At 35.2% G+C, this 18,391-nt stretch overlaps 1 protein-coding gene across 2 annotated transcripts; it reads left to right on the top strand.

The window, feature by feature from the left end:
* The first annotated feature begins 5,181 nt into the window (after window positions 1-5,181).
* LOC132563876 (ciliary-associated calcium-binding coiled-coil protein 1-like) lies at window positions 5,182-18,271 on the top strand. Of its 2 annotated transcripts, XM_060228637.1 has the most exons (9): window positions 5,182-5,292; window positions 6,562-6,662; window positions 7,463-7,632; window positions 9,386-9,533; window positions 10,374-10,446; window positions 10,869-10,988; window positions 12,405-12,440; window positions 14,424-14,555; window positions 17,908-18,271. In XM_060228637.1, exons 1-9 carry the CDS (start codon window positions 5,182-5,184, stop codon window positions 17,998-18,000), a joined length of 984 nt encoding a protein of 327 aa, XP_060084620.1. In that variant the 3' UTR covers window positions 18,001-18,271. The 2 variants fall into 2 exon arrangements, with proteins under 2 accessions (XP_060084620.1, XP_060084621.1); XM_060228638.1 differs by lacking the exon at window positions 12,405-12,440.
* The last annotated feature ends 120 nt before the right edge of the window (window positions 18,272-18,391 follow it).

The following is an 18,391-nucleotide window of genomic DNA, read 5'->3' as shown; positions in this document are numbered from 1 at the left end:
GTCTTTGGTACACGTAGTATTACTATGCTAAATATAATAGCGAACACTGGGCTCTCTGAAGGGCTATAATGAATGAAGTCACTGAGGAGGGTCAGATGATTGCATCAAATAAAAATAAATAAACTTTTAGAAACTTTTAACCAACACTTAGCACTGAATAGGTGAATCGTTTGTTTGAAAAGTCAGGGTGACGTCCTCAGGGAAATTTTCGACCATATTCGGAATTCAGTCGGCCCCACCTACTCCGAGAGATATTGAGATTTCATCCCTGTCAGACTGGATTACCTACCTTAGTACAATTTTCTCCGCTAGGCTGTTTGTTGAAACTTTAATATTTCGCAGGACTATTTTCGATGCGAAGCCGGGGGAGAAGCTAGAAACAAATTTGTGATTAACAATCGAAATCCCACTCAAGCTTTTTCTGTCAGTAGCGTATTTCCTAAGAATGACGGCAAAGCCCGAGTGGTCTTCCCTGTCCTCCGTGATGAATGTTACGTCATACTTCATGAAACACTACGTCATCAATATCAGTGTTGTATCGTGGAGAATATACATGCATGATCGGAGCTTTTGTCAAAGACACAGATAGGATGTTTGGACGCGCCGGTTGGCCGTGATTTAACCTGTAGAACAATTCAAAAACACATACCCTGTGAGTATATAAGATTTTAGAATGTTTGTGTTATTGTGAAGTTTTTTTTTGTTTTTTTTACGGTGTCAACAAACAAACAAATAATATAACGTTAAAAGTCATGTGGCACGGACTACAGATTCCATGCATATTATCGTTATGTTTAAAAGTTTTTTCAACAACAGATCAAGAGATTTAGTGAGTCCATTATTTGATCAGCGCTTACATTATGTACAGCTTTCAATAAATAGCTTCGAAACCATTTCAGATGAACATTAAAGACAGGTTTGAAATTTCGATAGCAATGAACAATTATTTTTTTTAAATCAATGCAGTAGGATTTAGAAATGTGTGTCGATGCATTTCATAACTGTGAAAAAAATGCTATAAAGATGGATATCACATATCAGGCGTTAAATTCTTCTATCACACACAAAATTATCTTTGGGCTTGAACAACGGGCTCAGACATTTTGGTACAATGTAGTGTTCAGTGGAATAAGTCACCTCGGCATTCCATCCAGTCAAGATTTCATTTAAACTTGTGTGATATGTTTTCCATACGGATTATTTCAAGAGGGCTTCATCTATATCAAATAAACTGTAACAACGTTTGGGATGTCATATTATAATAATGAAAGTGAAAGAGTTTTATTGACTAAACATTTGCCAAAAACCGGAAGTAGATAGGGTTGATATTGTTCTTCATATTCGTCGGATACCAGGAAATTGTAAATTATCAATAAAAATAGCACATGATATATATTAGTTGGTACCACTTTAGCCTACTTAAGTCGACATTTTAACATTAGAAATTGATTATAAGCTTTGATAGAAATATTTCATAGTTTCAAGTTTATTTAGATATTTTCGATCCACACACCAGGTGAATATAAACAGATATTCTATTCATATTAAAAAGAGGGTTCCAATCAGCCTGTCGCACGGTGATGTCTTGCCATTGACTTTTCCAATCAATTTTACATATGTATTTTGTTTAAATCGGTGTATCAAAAGAAGGATAGGAAGAGGTGATGGAAAGTAGAGAGAGTTAGGACTGAACGTACAGTGTATACACAGTGCTGACTGTTGTAAAAAGTTCGTTCAGCTTGCTTCTTAATTCATCAATTGCCATCGTAAGATGAGACAAGGAGCTCCATTCCGGATTTTGACGGGAGGTCATAAGAGTTGTAAACTACGCCCGATTTGCAACTAAAGGGGCAATAACTCTTGCGAAAATTCCTTGAAGGTAGTGGAATCCAGTACATAAGATCATACACTGTACGGAAACTGGTTCACCATAACAAATGGCGTGCTCCTTTATGCTCAGACCAACCTTGCACTGGAGAACAAAAATGGTATTTGATATTTGATATGAACTCGAGAAGTTCATTGGGACATTACATATTATGTGCTGTGTGTTGTTACAAGAAGGTCTTGAATTTTTGTACAGTTTTCCGAAAAATATACAAGTATGTGTGAATTAAAACTGAGAAGGAGTACTTAATCAAAACGTCCTTCCCCACAGATTCCTCTTGTCCATCTTTTTCTTAATAGATCCTAAACCATCAAACCGTATCTATCAACTCTCAAATATATCAATCATACAAAAGTACACATGTCCACTTTTGAGACTGCTTTTGGTGTGGGCCCTTGGTGCGGATATACGGTGTGTATTACATACAAGATCGTGTCAACATTAAATTGTTTCAAATCCAGCATTAGTAAAATAATCATTATGTATATTGAAACGATCCTTGTCCGTGTTTAATTATACTTGGTGTAAAAGGGCTCACAATGGTCGTATTAGCATATTCAATTGTCCTACTAGAAAACCGATATGTATCAAGCCTACTCCATTCATTACCGTCATTATCTTAACACGCCAGTGCCTCCTTTAGAACCGGCCACGAACAATATACACAACAGCTCGGGATTACGGTAAGACATGAACAAAATTAATGTTTAGATTAATTTCAACAGTCTGAAATACAATAAAAATAGAAAAGACATACCGTCTGAATACCTTTAATTTTACTAAATGTTAATAACTTCAATTTATAGCGTCTTTTGAGCACATAAAGCGGGTCATTGGCAGGTGCTGGCCGATGTGATTTAATTGAATACTGCCGTTAACTCATGCGGACACTATTTACTACCGACCTGGGTGATATACCTATTCCGGCTTAAACATATCATAGGTATTGGCTGGTGTAGGTAAATAATCTTTATCGTTGTCGATTGGTCTATATTCTTTGATGTAGAATCGCCTGGTAACGGACGATCTATCTTCCGTATTATTAGGACGGGATTATAGGACGGTATTATTACTACCTTTGCAGGTAAATCCAGATGTATATAGGATTAACTTTCTGTTATGTACCTCATCGACTATGCATTGGACATAGCAAACTTTGTTTTGTGTTAAATTGATTTTTGACTGCGATTTTTTTTGTAACGCGTTTCACCTGAAACCATATCGTGTATTTTGTGTTACAGAAGTTGACATGTGGTGACCCTAACTTGGTTAGCTGTTTGGATTTTATCATTATTCACAGATTTGTTTCCACAGAGTGATTAAATATCGTTCAACGAACATGTCGAAACGCGGAAAGGTAATATATGTGTTTTGGGAGATTAATGTTATGAGATGTGTATGGAATATTGTAATGCTGATTTGTAGAACGATAGACTTTGTCCGTCATTATAGACTTATAAAAAACATTGTATTTAATATCATAATATTAGATTTTCGTGATTTTCCCTTGCGTGTCTCGAGTGACATGATAAGCTATACTTTAATACAAGATACCTACTAAGACACCCCTCCTCTCTCTCTCTCTCTCTCTCTCTCTCTCTCTCTCTCTCTCTCTCTCTCTCTCTCTCTCTCTCTCTCTCTCTCTCGCATTGATTGAACAGTTAATACCTATTTCATTATATCGATACGGGATTACATTTCACTTGGTATTAAACAGGTGTTAACGAACTCTCGTTGCTATACGGATTCCTCATCTACGGCAAACCATAGAGGATGAATCAAATATGTTTTATTGATTGAAAAAAGGATTTGTTTCTGCTTATATTAGGCTTGAATTTATTTCCGGAAATGCAGCGTTAAAATATCACTTTCCTGTCGATACTCTATCTATTCTTATCAGGTACTACTGTCACACTTTCCGGTATCACACCTATTGTCCTTATTCTGAATTTCCTGTCAGGTCCATTGTGTAATATTTCCACTTTCCTGTCAACACTCCGACCTCATCAGGTGACGTACTGAGATAAAGTCGGATTTCTGTCAATACTCTTAATTTCACTGTCCGCTATGTATTTGTAATATCTGACTTCCCAGTTAAGTACCTATTGTAATTTTCAATTTTTCCACTTTCCTGTCACTATACTGACTCCTTGTCAGCTACCACTGTTATAATACTTTTACTTGTCAGGCAATGCTCTGACTACGTATACTTCAACTTATTATTTTACAATAATTGTTAACCAGGTAAATTTAATTTATACTAATGATTCTTGTTAGCCTGGATGTAGGCGCGCAAGCGTTATTATTGATAGAAGAAACCGGAATGCCCATAAAAAATCCACGTGTTCGGTCAGGTGACCCCCTACCTTCCCGACCACGCGATAATCTTGATTTTTTTTTATGTCTGTTTCGTTTTGTAATACTTTCACTTCCCTATCAATATGTCAACTCCTCTGCCTAGTAGTGTGATACTCGCCCATTCTTGTAAATATCCCACTTCCTCATCATCATCTATACAAGCATCGTGGGTATCGCTAATTAACACAGTATCATCACCAACGTGTAATAATTCGTTAGTGTCATTTGTACAAGTTTGTTATAAGTGTGTAAAATTTGTAAAAATCAGGTAAGTAATGAAGAAACTATAGTAGTAATAGTGGACGGAGAGGAAAAACTATAGTCCTGCAAAACTGAAATATTTTTCGTAAATTTGACGCATATTTTGCAATCCAAGTAAAAAAATTCTATGCCTATTATAACGAAATTTAAAGCAGACAATTATTCATAAGGTTATATTGATGCAGCCATTGTAAACAAAAGGAAATCCTGGGAAATAGACGTACAGTTACTAAAACCATTGGTGACACGGATATGTTCATAAAACAAGTAAAAGTAATTTTGAATTATATGTTATTATCATTTTTATTATATAAACTGACGCATTTTACTAAATGTTCCATTTTGGGTACTGCTACCCTCGTCTTCAAAATTTCAAGGTAATAATATAGCTTACATAAATGGGCTCTCTATATGTATATCATGTTTATTTTTAAGCCTGTTGATATTTAAATATTATGCATCATTTATGGTAAACGAATGAGATATATTCGCCTCCTGCAATTATCAAACCAATTATATGATTGTGTATCTATGACATTAAAGCAAACTTTAATTTCAATTCTTTTTTTCAGTCCCGTGGAAAGGACAAGGGAAAGAAGCAAGTAAGTATACATACACAGTTAGAACTCTTCAAGTCAAGAGAGTAGGAAAGTGAAAACGTACATAGCAACAAAATGGCGGCGAAAGGCCAAAAAGTTGGTGGAAAGGGGAGCAAAAGCTCCCTTTCCAATTCATCACAGGCGAAAGGCGACTCTAAAAATAAGAAAAAAGTTACCCTTGAAGGAGTAAGCACTGCTAAGCTTAAATAATGGCAATTTAACTTTGGTTATAGAGCGATGTTAATATTTGTAAACAACGTTAGACAGTGCTGCGACCACACGCACTCAGATAATACGGCTGTATTCTTAAATAACCACGTCTGGGTCATCCGCTATAGATATGTATTGATTAGAAGTGAAATATATCAGGACAGAAAACAAAAAAAGATAATAAATATGATATTGTATTTTAGAAAGGCGATTGAATAGTGATACATAAACAGTCGGTAAATGAAAGGAAATATATTGTTACTGTTGTCGGTGTAGATAGCAGCAATCTAGTATATTCATTCACTTCTCAGATAATGCAACAGTTATTTACTTTTATTTTAAAAGAATATAAACTTGAACAATATCATAAGCAATTTTCAAAACAACTGAATTCCGAATGGATTCAGTGCTTAGAATCATAATTCTCACAGTGTGAAACACTCATGAACATTGACATCATAAAATTGCAAGTAGTTGCTGTTCATAACATAAATCATTCATAATGGTGAAGTCATTGTCTATGAATCCTTTGTTATCTGACTGTAAGACCTTTTTATGATGTTGGCTGGAAAGAAGAATTTAAACAAAAATGAACAAATAGGGACTATCAATGATTGATGTTGATGTTTATAAATATATAATGTATGTAATACCATAAATGTACTAGCATCATCAATATAAAATTTTTACCAGATAGAAAATGTATATTGAAATGTTTGAAAGATGTTGTTGTACAAATGCAGTATATCACATTTCAGTCAATACATTTCTTTCAAATTGTTGGCATTCACTGGTGTCACGAAATAAAAAAAGGTTTGTGTTTCAGCAGTCAAGTGTATAGTCATTGGGGTAAACATGCATTTTGACTTAATTCTGCTGATGTTCAGTGCCAGACTAAGATTATTTTCTTCATTCAAAAAGTTATATTTAATAACTGCAGTGCTGAGATAGCTGTCACATTTACTGTAAATTACGTCATGTCACACACTGTTTTGCTCAGTGATAGTGTTGAGTGTGTCGTAGTCACTGCTGACAATCTGATGGACTTGGAATGTTCAGCTAATTGTTGTGTAATTATAAGTGGTTCACTCTGTGAAACAGAGTTTTGTTTACAGACATTAACACTTCTGAATACACATGTTCTAATAGGATGCATTATAAACTTCATTTATTCAAAACATGATTGGTCACCTTTACAACAGTAACATACCTGATAGTTATATATATATATTACTTCTTTTTCAGGATGATGAAGCTGATGAGAAAGAAGGAAGCTTTGCATACAAAATTCTATCAGAAGATCAATGCAAAACACTTCTTGGGCAAGATGTTGATGAAATACAAATGTAAGTCTAGGTTTCTTTGCTAATTTTAGACATTATTTAGTAATTTCAATATTTCTTTCCTGTCAGCCTTTCTCTACATTCTATTTTCCATTCTTATTGTCCCTCTAGATACCCATCCTTGTATGGTCCTGGCTGTTGGTGTTTCCATTGACACCTATCTTCATATGACCCTTGCTGTTTGTGTCCCTCTTGAAATCTATCCTCATTTGACCCTGACTGTTGGTGTCCCTCTTGACACCCATCCTCACATGCCCCGACTGATGATGTCCCCTTGACACCTGTCTTCATATGACACTATCTGTTGGTATCCAATGATCCCCGTCCTCATATAACCCTGTCTGTTGGTGTCTCCCATGACACCCATCCTCACATGCCCCTGGTTGTTGGTGTCTCCCTTGACACCTATCTGTCTTCATATGACACTATCTATTGGTATCCCATGATCCCCATCCTCATATAACCCTGTCTGTTGGTGTCTCCCATGACACCCATCCTCACATGCCCCTGGCTATTAGTGTCTTCCTCGATACCTGTCTTCTTATGATATTGGCGGTTAGTGTTCCTCTTTATACCAATCCTCACATGCCCCTGGCTGTTGGTGTCTCCCTTGACTCTTCTTATGATGCTGTATGTTAGTGTCCCTCTTTATACCCATCCTCATATGATGCTGTATGTTGGTGTCCCTCTTGACACCCACCCTCATTTGACCGTGGCTGTTGCAAGGATGTTAACCCTGATAAAACACAACAAAAATTAATCATGATTTCAAGACTCAGTGGTGTTGTACATTTATTTTCCAGAACATTATGTGATATTTTCAAACTACACAACTACACTACAGACCTGCGTGATGCTGGAGTGCTAGATTACTACACTGGGGCTGTGTGGTGGGGTAAAGAACAAGGCTTCCATCCTCAACAACTGTCAGGCTTCTTCACAGTTATACACACACTACTGGATAATGTGAAAGGTGGGTGTCTAATATGTCTCTCTGTTCTTGTTATGTTGGGTAAATTTTCACACTCGGTGCCCCTCATGCAGAGTTGGATAATCATAATGGTGTAAAATTTCCCTCTCTGATAGTGTCAGGTTTATACCTCTCAACTTTTTCGTGTGGATATAATAATGGTCATATTTATTAAGCAGTTTGTTCAAAGGAATGACCTTGGCACAATTTCAAGTTCACTTTGGTGTGAATGTCACAGTGTGAGTTGCCAGTAACCAAATGGCTGAGGGTCATGATATTTTGCCAGTAGCTTGCTAAGATAAAAGGCTCTAAAATTAAAATTCAAAGGAATGACCTTGACAAACTGTCAAGGTAACCATTGTCAGTAACTATAAAGTCTAGGATCATGATATCTGGCCAAAGGGGATGAAGGGCTTCAATGTTTGTTCAAACAGATCAGAATGATTTTGATCTTAGATCACTGGCATCATATTATGTATTTAAATCTTCAAATTTCTTCTCATTTATCAGTGTAGGCCAAGGGCCTTGTTATTGATCAGCATTCTGGGACTACAGGCATCAAGATTCAAATAAATTATCATAATCTATACCAAAGGTCCTTTATTAAAACATTTCAAACACCTTTCCACTTTCAAACCAAAAGGGACAAGGGGCCATCATTCTTGACAAGTAGCATGCTTGGGCCGAGACTCCATAGACCAGTTAAATGGCTGTTAACAAAATGAATCCATTTACACCATATACAACATTGAATGCAGCAGATAATAAGCAACTTCAAGTGTTATGTTTATAATCCATATCTGTTATCAGTGTGTAAGGTTTACCTTACTCCCTGTATGTAGCTGGATGTCAGACAAAACAAACTCAGAAATCCTTTTCAATAGAATTGTTGGATTTATCTCAGTGTTAATCTACAGAGTTTAAATGTCTTCCCAGTGGTAATTACATCATGTAACTGATATAATGTAGTCCCACACTTCTACACTGTAAAGTAAAACTACCTGTTATAATCAGTTGGTTTTGAACTAGGGATTGGCTGGTCACAACAGGTACAGAAGAATGAAAAAAAAATCATCAATTTGAAATGAAAAAATCAAACCTCTAATTGTTAAGGTACATGATTCATTACCAGTTGTAAGCCTGACTCAAGTTAAGAGTGAAACATCATGTTGGAATTAATCTTACTGTTAGGTAAAAGTAATATATCTATTGACCCAGAGAAAGATACCTAGACAGACTATAATGACCTCAAATATTCCTAAAGAGGCCCATGTATTAGCCCTGTGAATCACTTTTTAATTAGTACAGACTCAATAACCTGATATTAACAATGTAATAAGTATACTTGTATTTGAGAAGGAAAATCGATATACATTCAAGAGAACATAGATAAAAGAACTTTATAAATCAATATGTAAATTACATTTTTTTTTTATATCATGTAAATGCAGACTTGGTTTTATAACTACAGCGTAGAACCTCAATCTTCAACTAGGCATTCATATTGATGAGTGGATGTGTTTTTGACATCCAGACAATGTCATTAATATTGGTTTTTTTTAATTCATTACAATATTATCATTAAAGTTACACCTGAAAACATGTTGTTTCTATATAAATATGTAGGCTGTTTTGGAATTCTATGGCCAAAGTGTCTAGATTTTATGGCTCTGAAACTAGAGTAATTATTAAAATGAAGTTTTCATTGCATGTTATTATGAAAACTTACATCTGTAATGTTGTTTTTAATTCACAGAACAACATATGGCAATGGTAGACAACTTGAAAGAATTTAAGAAAATGTTAATTGGGATTGATCCAGAGTATCAGGAAATTAAGTCGGCTGGTTTAGATTTCTTCAATACACAACAGGCTAAAGCCTTAACAATCTACGTCAGCACTTGGTAAGTAAGCAGTGTCATTATTTATAAGCCATGATCCACTCTTGCTGATTTAATGGAAAACTTGCTAGGATACTATACACGATATCTTGTCTGAATAAAAAAATATTGAATGGTTAATAAAACAGGAAATGATTATCAACATGCAAGACACAGAACCAGTATTGTTTTCTCGAAGACAGGTTTTTTAAAATAGTGTGAGGGGTATCAGTGATAGGAGGTAATCAACCTGAGTACTACAGGGTGCACAATATACCATTAAGTCATCTTCATTATTGTTTAGAATTTAATAAAGATATGGAAGCAAAACAATAATTGTCTTAAGAAATCACCACTGAGAAAGCACAATTGCATTTAATTTATTTTATTTAATGAAGACTGAAAGGTTTAGCTGAAATTTATTGCAATTGTTGGATCTCAAAATGATTTTCATAATAAAAAGAAAAATTCAAATAACAAGGAGAAATCTCTTCCTTGGCAGCAAATTATTCCAAATACTAAAAGAGAAAGATTGAAAACTGGTAGAAAAAATCTCTGGAAAAGATTAAAATGCTAAGAAAACAAAGGGTAGTAGTAACTCTTTTTAAAACCTAGTGAATCAAAATGATTTTTAGAAAAGCATGCATTTTTTCATAATATGATAATAAAACCTACCACTGAGTTTACAAAGTGGATTTACTGAAAGAGATCTTTAGACAAGATTAAGAGTTAAAAAAACAAGTTTTTCACATTTATATTCAATATCACTTGTAGTAGCATATATATGAATACTGTTCATTTGTAAAGCCTAAAAGTTACTTAGAAATGTTACGACTAAATTGTTTTTTTGGTTTTGTTTTTCAGTCTTTTTCAACACTATAAGCTGTATGAATTAATGTTTACTCAAACCCAAGCTGAGGAAATCATTGGTACTGATGTAAGTACAGATATGTATCTTATATAATATGCCATGTGTTATATGTCTTCTACATTAATTTGAAGCTTCAGAAGAGTAACTTACTGCTCCATTTGTTTTATGATTGACCTGTTGTATTTCATGTGATTCTTGAATATGCTGTTAATATTGTAGTCACATTATTAAAGTGTTTAATACAACATCTGCTAAGACTATATACAGCCATTATCACTGTTGTTTAACATGGATCATTATCATCTAACACTCTACATATCATATTTTAATCAGAAGTAATCAGCATACAATACTGTCAGTATTTGCCTTCAAGTATGCATTTATATATCTGAAGTTCTGAACTATAGGTTTATCATTTAGAAATGTTTACAAACCATTACCAGGAAACCTGTTTTACTAGTACATCTATTGTCTGTTATGTTCTACAGTTGGAGATAGAGACAGCCAAGCCTGCGAGTGTACCCTTTCCCCCACCCCTGGATGAAGGCGTGTCCGAGGAGATGTTTGCCTCCTATATAGCTACTCCTCCCCCTACACCAGAACCTGAGGTACTTTTACACCTTACCATCCACACATGTGTGACATATGACATACAATAATTAGCAGGATGTAGAATTTGGTACAAAGATACCTAAAACACTGTTGAATTTGTAGTCCATCACTTCATCACCATTAAACAGAAATCTACATTTATATCTAGTTTCAAAAATTTATGACGGTATTCTTTAAACGTTGTTTTCTTCCTTGGTTCAAATTTTCAATCTTCTGATAACCTTTATGAAAAGGATGCACATGTATGTTTCAATTAGAATTCGTGAAACATTGTAAATTACCAAGTCATAAATTTTTTTGGTCTTTATTTCTGTTTTAAATATTTTAATCCATCCTTGTGAAAAAATGGAATCCTTGAATATACCAACCATTTTAGTGTATGGTTCTATGAAATACCAACCATTTTAGTGTATGGTTCTATGAAATACCAACCATTTTAGTGTATGGTTCTATGAAATACCAACCATTTTAGTGTATGGTTCTATGAAATACCAACCATTTTAGTGTATGGTTCTATGAAATACCAACCATTTTAGTGTATGGTTCTATAAAATTCTAGCCTTTACAGTGAATGGTTCTATTAAATACCAAACTTAACAGTGTATATTTCTGTGAAATACCAACCTTTTAAGTGTATGGTTCTGTAAAATTCTAGCCTTTACAGTGTATGGTTCTATAAAATACCAACCTTTTAAGTGTATACAAGTTCTGTAAAATTCAAGCCTTTACAGTGAATGGTTCTATTAAATACCAACCATTACAGTATATTGTTCTGTGAAATACCAACATTTACAGTATATGGTTTTATTAAATACCAACCATTACAGTACTAAAAAAAAAAAAGTATATGGTTCTGTGAAATGAAATCTTACAACCCTGATGTTGTTGTTTGCTGGTGAGCACTAGATGTAGATGGGACAGATTGGCACTTTAAATGATAATGATCATACTGGATGGAAGTGTTTAAAATAATCATAGTTAACACACTAAAACCATAGATGTAAATAATCAGTGGTGGACAGGCTTCAAACAACTGCAACCATCTCCTTCCATTGGATATGTAATTCCATGAAGTTCAGAAAGTGTATCTGATTCCTGTAATTTACATGAAATCCTCGCGAATGACCGTAAGGTAATGGCAAGTTATTTTACCATTGAAAAACATTGAAAAAGGCCTACATTGAGAAATAGACTGGTACGGAATTGATATTCTAGAACTGATTTACAATAAAAACTCTAAATATTCAACTTCCAGATTTATTTTTTATCCAAATGAATGTATGTGATCTGACAACTTTTCTCCATTTTTTGTGAACATTAAAAACTAAAATCCTATTGACAATAAACCTGTAGGTATGTAGATCTTCAATATCATTGCTGGTCTCCATATGTTATATCCTCTCACCATTAAGCAGGTAGTTAAAAGTGAAGGTGGTTTTGCAGGAGAGGTAAGATGCTTATATAGCTCTGTTTAGTTCCTGTTAAAAAGCTAAGCTCATCAGCCTATCCACATTTCATTTGTTCTGGACCCAGCCTACATGTAACTCTGTGACTAAAGATCAAATCAAGGTTAGTCAATGAATCATTGATGACCCTGTACTGATACACCATGAACTGTATAATTCATACACAAAATGTCCATATGTATATAAATGTATGTTGAAAAATTCACTTCACTCATTGAGACTGACACATAACCAAAATCTAAGCTGCAGAAGAAGGTTTTGCTCACAGTGACAAACACTTAGTACATTGAAGTGATATGTGGATGGGCTAGCAGTCTCTTTTATATTGCTTTCCATTGAAAAATTGAATGAAATGAACAGTAGTATCTTGTAGAAGATATGATCAGCACTTAAATACTCTTTATAGAAGTTACTTCCCTACTTTATAGTAAAACTAGACCTTGTTAGGTCATATTAGACTCCCTCTATATTCATTTACTTCCTCATCCATTTCTGCAAATTTTCATTTCCTAACATATCCTTCTGACATCCCTGTTGAACACTGTAAGATGTATTGCATAACAAGCCATCCCTGGCTGGTCGGAACGCCTTATCTTATATGTCACAACATAAATCCTCAATTTCAGAGTATATGAAAATAATGGGATTGATAATCAGCTCTCCACAAAAATCCAATGGTTGACCTAAATGCCAACTGTGGTTTAGTATGATAAACTTTGTGTAGGATATATTCTGACTTATGATCACATCTTCTCTCCGTCAAAATTATTTACATTTGTTTTCATGTGCAAAAATTGTGAGTTTGATGTATATTTTCAGGGACTTTTAAAATGTTTGTGAAAATTTGACTAATTTTTAAAGTTTTCTTTTGCCTTTTGACTGAACTGTTTTACTAACATTTTACTAACATTTACCCATAGACCCATATCTTTGTTGTTTACTAATATTTTTTATCACATAATGTTACCTCCACATTAACCATTTTTAAAATCAAATGTATGTATTCTTTCACTTATTTAACCTGAGGAAAAAGTAAAGATGTAATGTTATACAGCTACTTTATTCAGATTACAGCACATTCTATCAGCAAGTACTTTATGGTGTTGTGTGTGGAAGTTAAATGTGGTTAAAAAAACAAAGCAAAAACCTGCATATGTAATCAGGTGGTTGCTGGAACACAGCACAGAATGAGAATGACCGACCCATTAATTGGATAAAATGTTTCTTTACAAACCTTAGTTTGAAGCACATGTTGCCAAATCCTGTTGAAAAAAAATACTATTTCAACCAATTAAGATGACAACATGTCTGATTTCCTGTTTATGGCTTGGAAACCAGCTTTGTCATTTTTGTGTTAATGAGAAATACATGCATTTATCTCTGCACATAAAGTGTCTAAGGGTCTCCCTTTAACATGTATGATATTGTATTGCCCCATATCCTAACTGCATTACACACTTGTAAAAAAATCATCATTTTGCATTTGATTAAATTTAATGTTTATGAAATTACCTGGTAATCTAAATAACTAAAAAGAAGCCATGAAACAAGCAGTTCTAAGTGATATACAGTTATACAGATCTACAAGTGTGCATCTTCTTAATCAAATTGCTATTACATATTCTAATGAAGTGAACTATGTATTTAACATGATAGGTGTTATTTCTGGGGAATAGTGAACAGATAAACCTAGGATTGTGTAATCAGTAAGCGTGACAATGTTGTTCAGGGAATTAACAGAGCTATTTACAAACAAGGTTAATCTTTATTAATGGTTAAACATTAATGGCCTTACAATAAACTTATTCTGTATGGAAGTTCACAATGACTTAGGGACATACCTCTGTGAATATCTATACGCTTGTGTGGTCTTTAAAGTGATTCAAAATTCTTGAATGAAGATTGAGAAAGGCATCTTAATTTTTTTTTTTTTACATATATTTGAAAGATATTGATCAATTTCAGGTGGATGAAGGAGACAAAGCAATGGAGGACTTGGAGACTAAATTGGACACAGACATTTTCTCTGAACTCACAGTAGATGATGTACGACAGGTCATAGAGAGTGTAGCAAAAGAGCTACTGGACCCGTTACAGGTAAACATTGTCATTACTGAATGGGTGTGTGTCATCACACCCATTACAGGTAAACGTCAGTACTGAATGGCTGTATGTCATCAGACCCATCACAAGTAAAACATTGTCAGAACTGAATGGCTGTGTGTCATCAGACCCATCACAGGTAAACATTGTCAGTACAGAATTGATGTGTGTCATCAGACCCATCACAGGTAAACATTGTCGGTACTGAATGGCTGTGTGTCGTCAGACCCCTCACAGGTAAACATTGTCAGTACTGAATGGCTGTGTGTCATCAGACCCATCACAGGTAAACATTATCAGTACTGAATGGCTGTGTGTCATCACACCCATCACAGGTAAACATTATCAGTACTGAATGGCTGTGTGTCATCACACCCATCACAGGTAAACATTGTCAATACTGAATGGCTGTGTGTCACTAGATACATCACAGGTAAACATTGTCAGTACTGAATGGCTGTGTGTCATCACACCCATCACAGGTAAACATTGTCAATACTGAATGGCTTTGTGTCACTAGACACATCACAGGTAAACATTGTCAGTACTGAATGGTGGTGTGCTACTAGATACATCACAGGTAAACATTGTCAGTACTGAATGGCTGTGTGTCGTCAGACCCATCAGAGGTAAACATTGTCAGTACTGAATGGCTGTGTGTCATAAGACACATCACAGGTAAACATTGTCAGTACTGAATGGCTGTGTGTCGTCAGACCCATCAGAGGTAAACATTGTCAGTACTGAATGGCCATTTGTCACTAGATACATCACAGGTAAACATTGTCAGTACTGAATTGATGTGTGTCATCAGACCCATCACAGGTAAACATTGTCGGTACTGAATGGCTGTGTGTCGTCAGACCCCTCACAGGTAAACATTGTCAGTACTGAATGGCTGTGTGTCATCAGACCCATCACAGTAAACATTATCAGTACTGAATGGCTGTGTGTCATCAGACCCATCACAGGTAAACATTGTCAGTACTGAATTGATGTGTATCACTAGACACATCACAGGTAAACATTGTCAGTACTGAATGGGTGTGTCACTAGATACATCACAGGTAAACATTGTCAGTACTGAATGGGTGTGTCACTAGATACATCACAGGTAAACATTGTCAGTACTGAATGGCTGTGTGTCACTAGACTGATCACAGGTAAACATTGTCAGTGCTGAATGGCTGTGTGTCATCAGACCCATCACAGGTAAACATTATCAGTACTGAATGGCTGTGTGTCATCACACCCATCAGAGGTAAACATTGTCAGTACTGAATGGCCATTTGTCACTAGATACATCACAGGTAAACATTGTCAGTACTGAATTGATGTGTGTCATCAGACCCATCACAGGTAAACATTGTCGGTAATGAATGGCTGTGTGTCGTCAGACCCCTCACAGGTAAACATTGTCAGTACTGAATGGCTGTGTGTCATCAGACCCATCACAGTAAACATTATCAGTACTGAATGGCTGTGTGTCATCAGACCCATCACAGGTAAACATTGTCAGTACTGAATTGATGTGTATCACTAGACACATCACAGGTAAACATTGTCAGTACTGAATGGGTGTGTTACTAGATACATCACAGGTAAACATTGTCAGTACTGAATGGCTGTGTGTCACTAGATACATCACAGGTAAACATTGTCAGTACTGAATGGCTGTGTGTCACTAGACCGATCACAGGTAAACATTGTCAGTGCTGAATGGCTGTGTGTCATCAGACCCATCACAGGTAAACATTGTCAGTACTGAATTGATGTGTATCACTAGACACATCACAGGTAAACATTGTCAGTACTGAATGGGTGTGTCACTAGATACATCACAGGTAAACATTGTCAGTACTGAATGGCTGTGTGTCACTAGATACATCACAGGTAAACATTGTCAGTACTGAATGGCTGTGTGTCACTAGACCGATCACAGGTAAACATTGTCAGTGCTGAATGGCTGTGTGTCACTAGAAAAATCACAGGTAAACATCAGTACTGAATGGCTGTGTGTCACTAGACCCATCACAGGTAAACATAATCAGTACTGAATGGTGGTGTGCCACTTAACCCATGAGGGTTAGTCATTTATGGAAAATTTGAATAATCAACTGTTTTTTTGCTCCATGAAAATGACAATGTTAGGGCCTGCAACCTCATAATTGCAATCTAATTGCCCTTTGTTAAAATTTTGGAGCAAAACTTTGCCAACATTTCAACTAGGATAATGAAATGTGATATATACATTAATCATGCAAACTTAATAAGAGGCCTATGGTCCTTAACAGTCAGATCTATATATGAAAGAGGCCAAATAGACCTAAACTGCTCAACTATTCTACAGCTTAAAAAGAAGGCTTTGTCAGTTCATAAAAATATTTTCTGCAACAACAAAAATATCATGACTCTGGACATATAACTTGTTGAAAATGAAATTTTACAATCTCATTTGACCTCTGTGGCCTTGAAAGCATGTCAAGGACATTTATTTCAACACTTTTGGTAGCCATTAATCCCATTATGCTACAGGCCCATTATCAGCACCCTGGCCCTTTTGGTTATTAATTAAAAAATTGTTTTAAGACTTCAGCACATTTGACCCCTGTGACCTTAAAAGTACGTCAAGGTTTAATAAAATTAACGAACTTGATAGCCCATCATTCTAGCATGCTACAAGCCCAATATCAGCACCCTTGGCCTTTTGATTGTTATTGAGAAGTCAACGATTTTTACATATTTGACCCTTGTGACCCTCAAAGTTGGTCAAGGTCTTTCCTTAAACAAGCTTGGTAGCCTTTCATCCAGTCATGCTACTGGCCAAATATCAGCACACTGGGTATATTGGTTATTGAGAAGAAGTCATTTGAATGGAAAGTTTATGCATGAAGACAAACGAAACATGATGGCTATAGGTCATCCTGACCCTTGCAAAGTTTGGAAGTTAGGAAGTTTGATTCAATGATTCTTTTTTTCTGTTTTTATTTATTTTTTTTTTTTTTTCATTTGATTCTTATCTGGAGATCTACTTCTGATCCCAACTGATCTACTTAAAACTTTGTATGCTGTTACCAAATCACAATAACATGATTATTAGCACTCCCATTCAACTTTGCTTTCAACGTGCCATTTTCCTTTTGCAGTTTTTGTTTCATTTCCATATCTCTATTCACTACTACAATACTACAACATATTTCTCTTTCAGCATGGGAAAGGCATATATTATTCCTCACTGCACTCTTGGTATTCTTGTTTTGCTTTAATGTGCATATTAAGTCATTGGAATAATACTTGCATAAGAAGCAAAATCACAGGAAACTATCACATTAATTTTTCTTTTCAGAGTGACATTGCAGCAAAACTTCGGGAAAAGGAAAATATTCTCATTGGAAGAATCAACAAAGTTCACAAAGTGGCAGAAGAAGGATCTCCGTGAAAGTAGTAGTAGTTATGTAACTGTGGGTATACTATAACTTTTCAACAGTCATTACATGCTTTATCAAAGCAGATAGGAAGCCTGATCAAACTAGAGGAGCAAAATTGTGCAATGGACAAGACAGACCTGGCTCAAATTCCTGGAGATGGAAGTATTAACCTACAACACTGATTCTAAAGCAAATAGAAATAATGATGAAGTCTGATGAATGCATACTTTATGTTTATATTTTCATATTTAACTCTTGAAAAGAATATGATGGTGAATGAAGAGGATGAAGGACCTGGGGATTGGGGGGTGGGGCATTGATTCTAATGAGGTGATATATATATATATCACCATTAAAAGTACTTCATGTTTATACAACAATTAATCTTTTACTTAGTTGACT

This window comes from Ylistrum balloti, unplaced genomic scaffold (assembly GCF_031769215.1).
Source record: "Ylistrum balloti isolate Yb309-2 unplaced genomic scaffold, AGI_CSIRO_Ybal_v1 Utg371890, whole genome shotgun sequence".
Classification (NCBI taxonomy): Eukaryota; Metazoa; Mollusca; class Bivalvia; order Pectinida; family Pectinidae; genus Ylistrum; species Ylistrum balloti.
The sequence above is the reverse complement of the archived record's forward strand: the minus strand, read 5'-3'. Positions and strand labels throughout refer to the sequence as shown.

Bases quoted from the DNA above. Each gene is read 5' to 3' on its own strand.
- LOC132563876 (XM_060228637.1), top strand. From the start codon at position 5,182: ATGGCGGCGAAAGGCCAAAAAGTTGGTGGAAAGGGGAGCAAAAGCTCC. The intron at 10,447-10,868 runs GTAAGTACAGAT...TATGTTCTACAG, and splicing joins AGGAAATCATTGGTACTGAT to TTGGAGATAGAGACAGCCAA. The intron at 12,441-14,423 runs GTAAGATGCTTA...GATCAATTTCAG, and splicing joins AAGGTGGTTTTGCAGGAGAG to GTGGATGAAGGAGACAAAGC.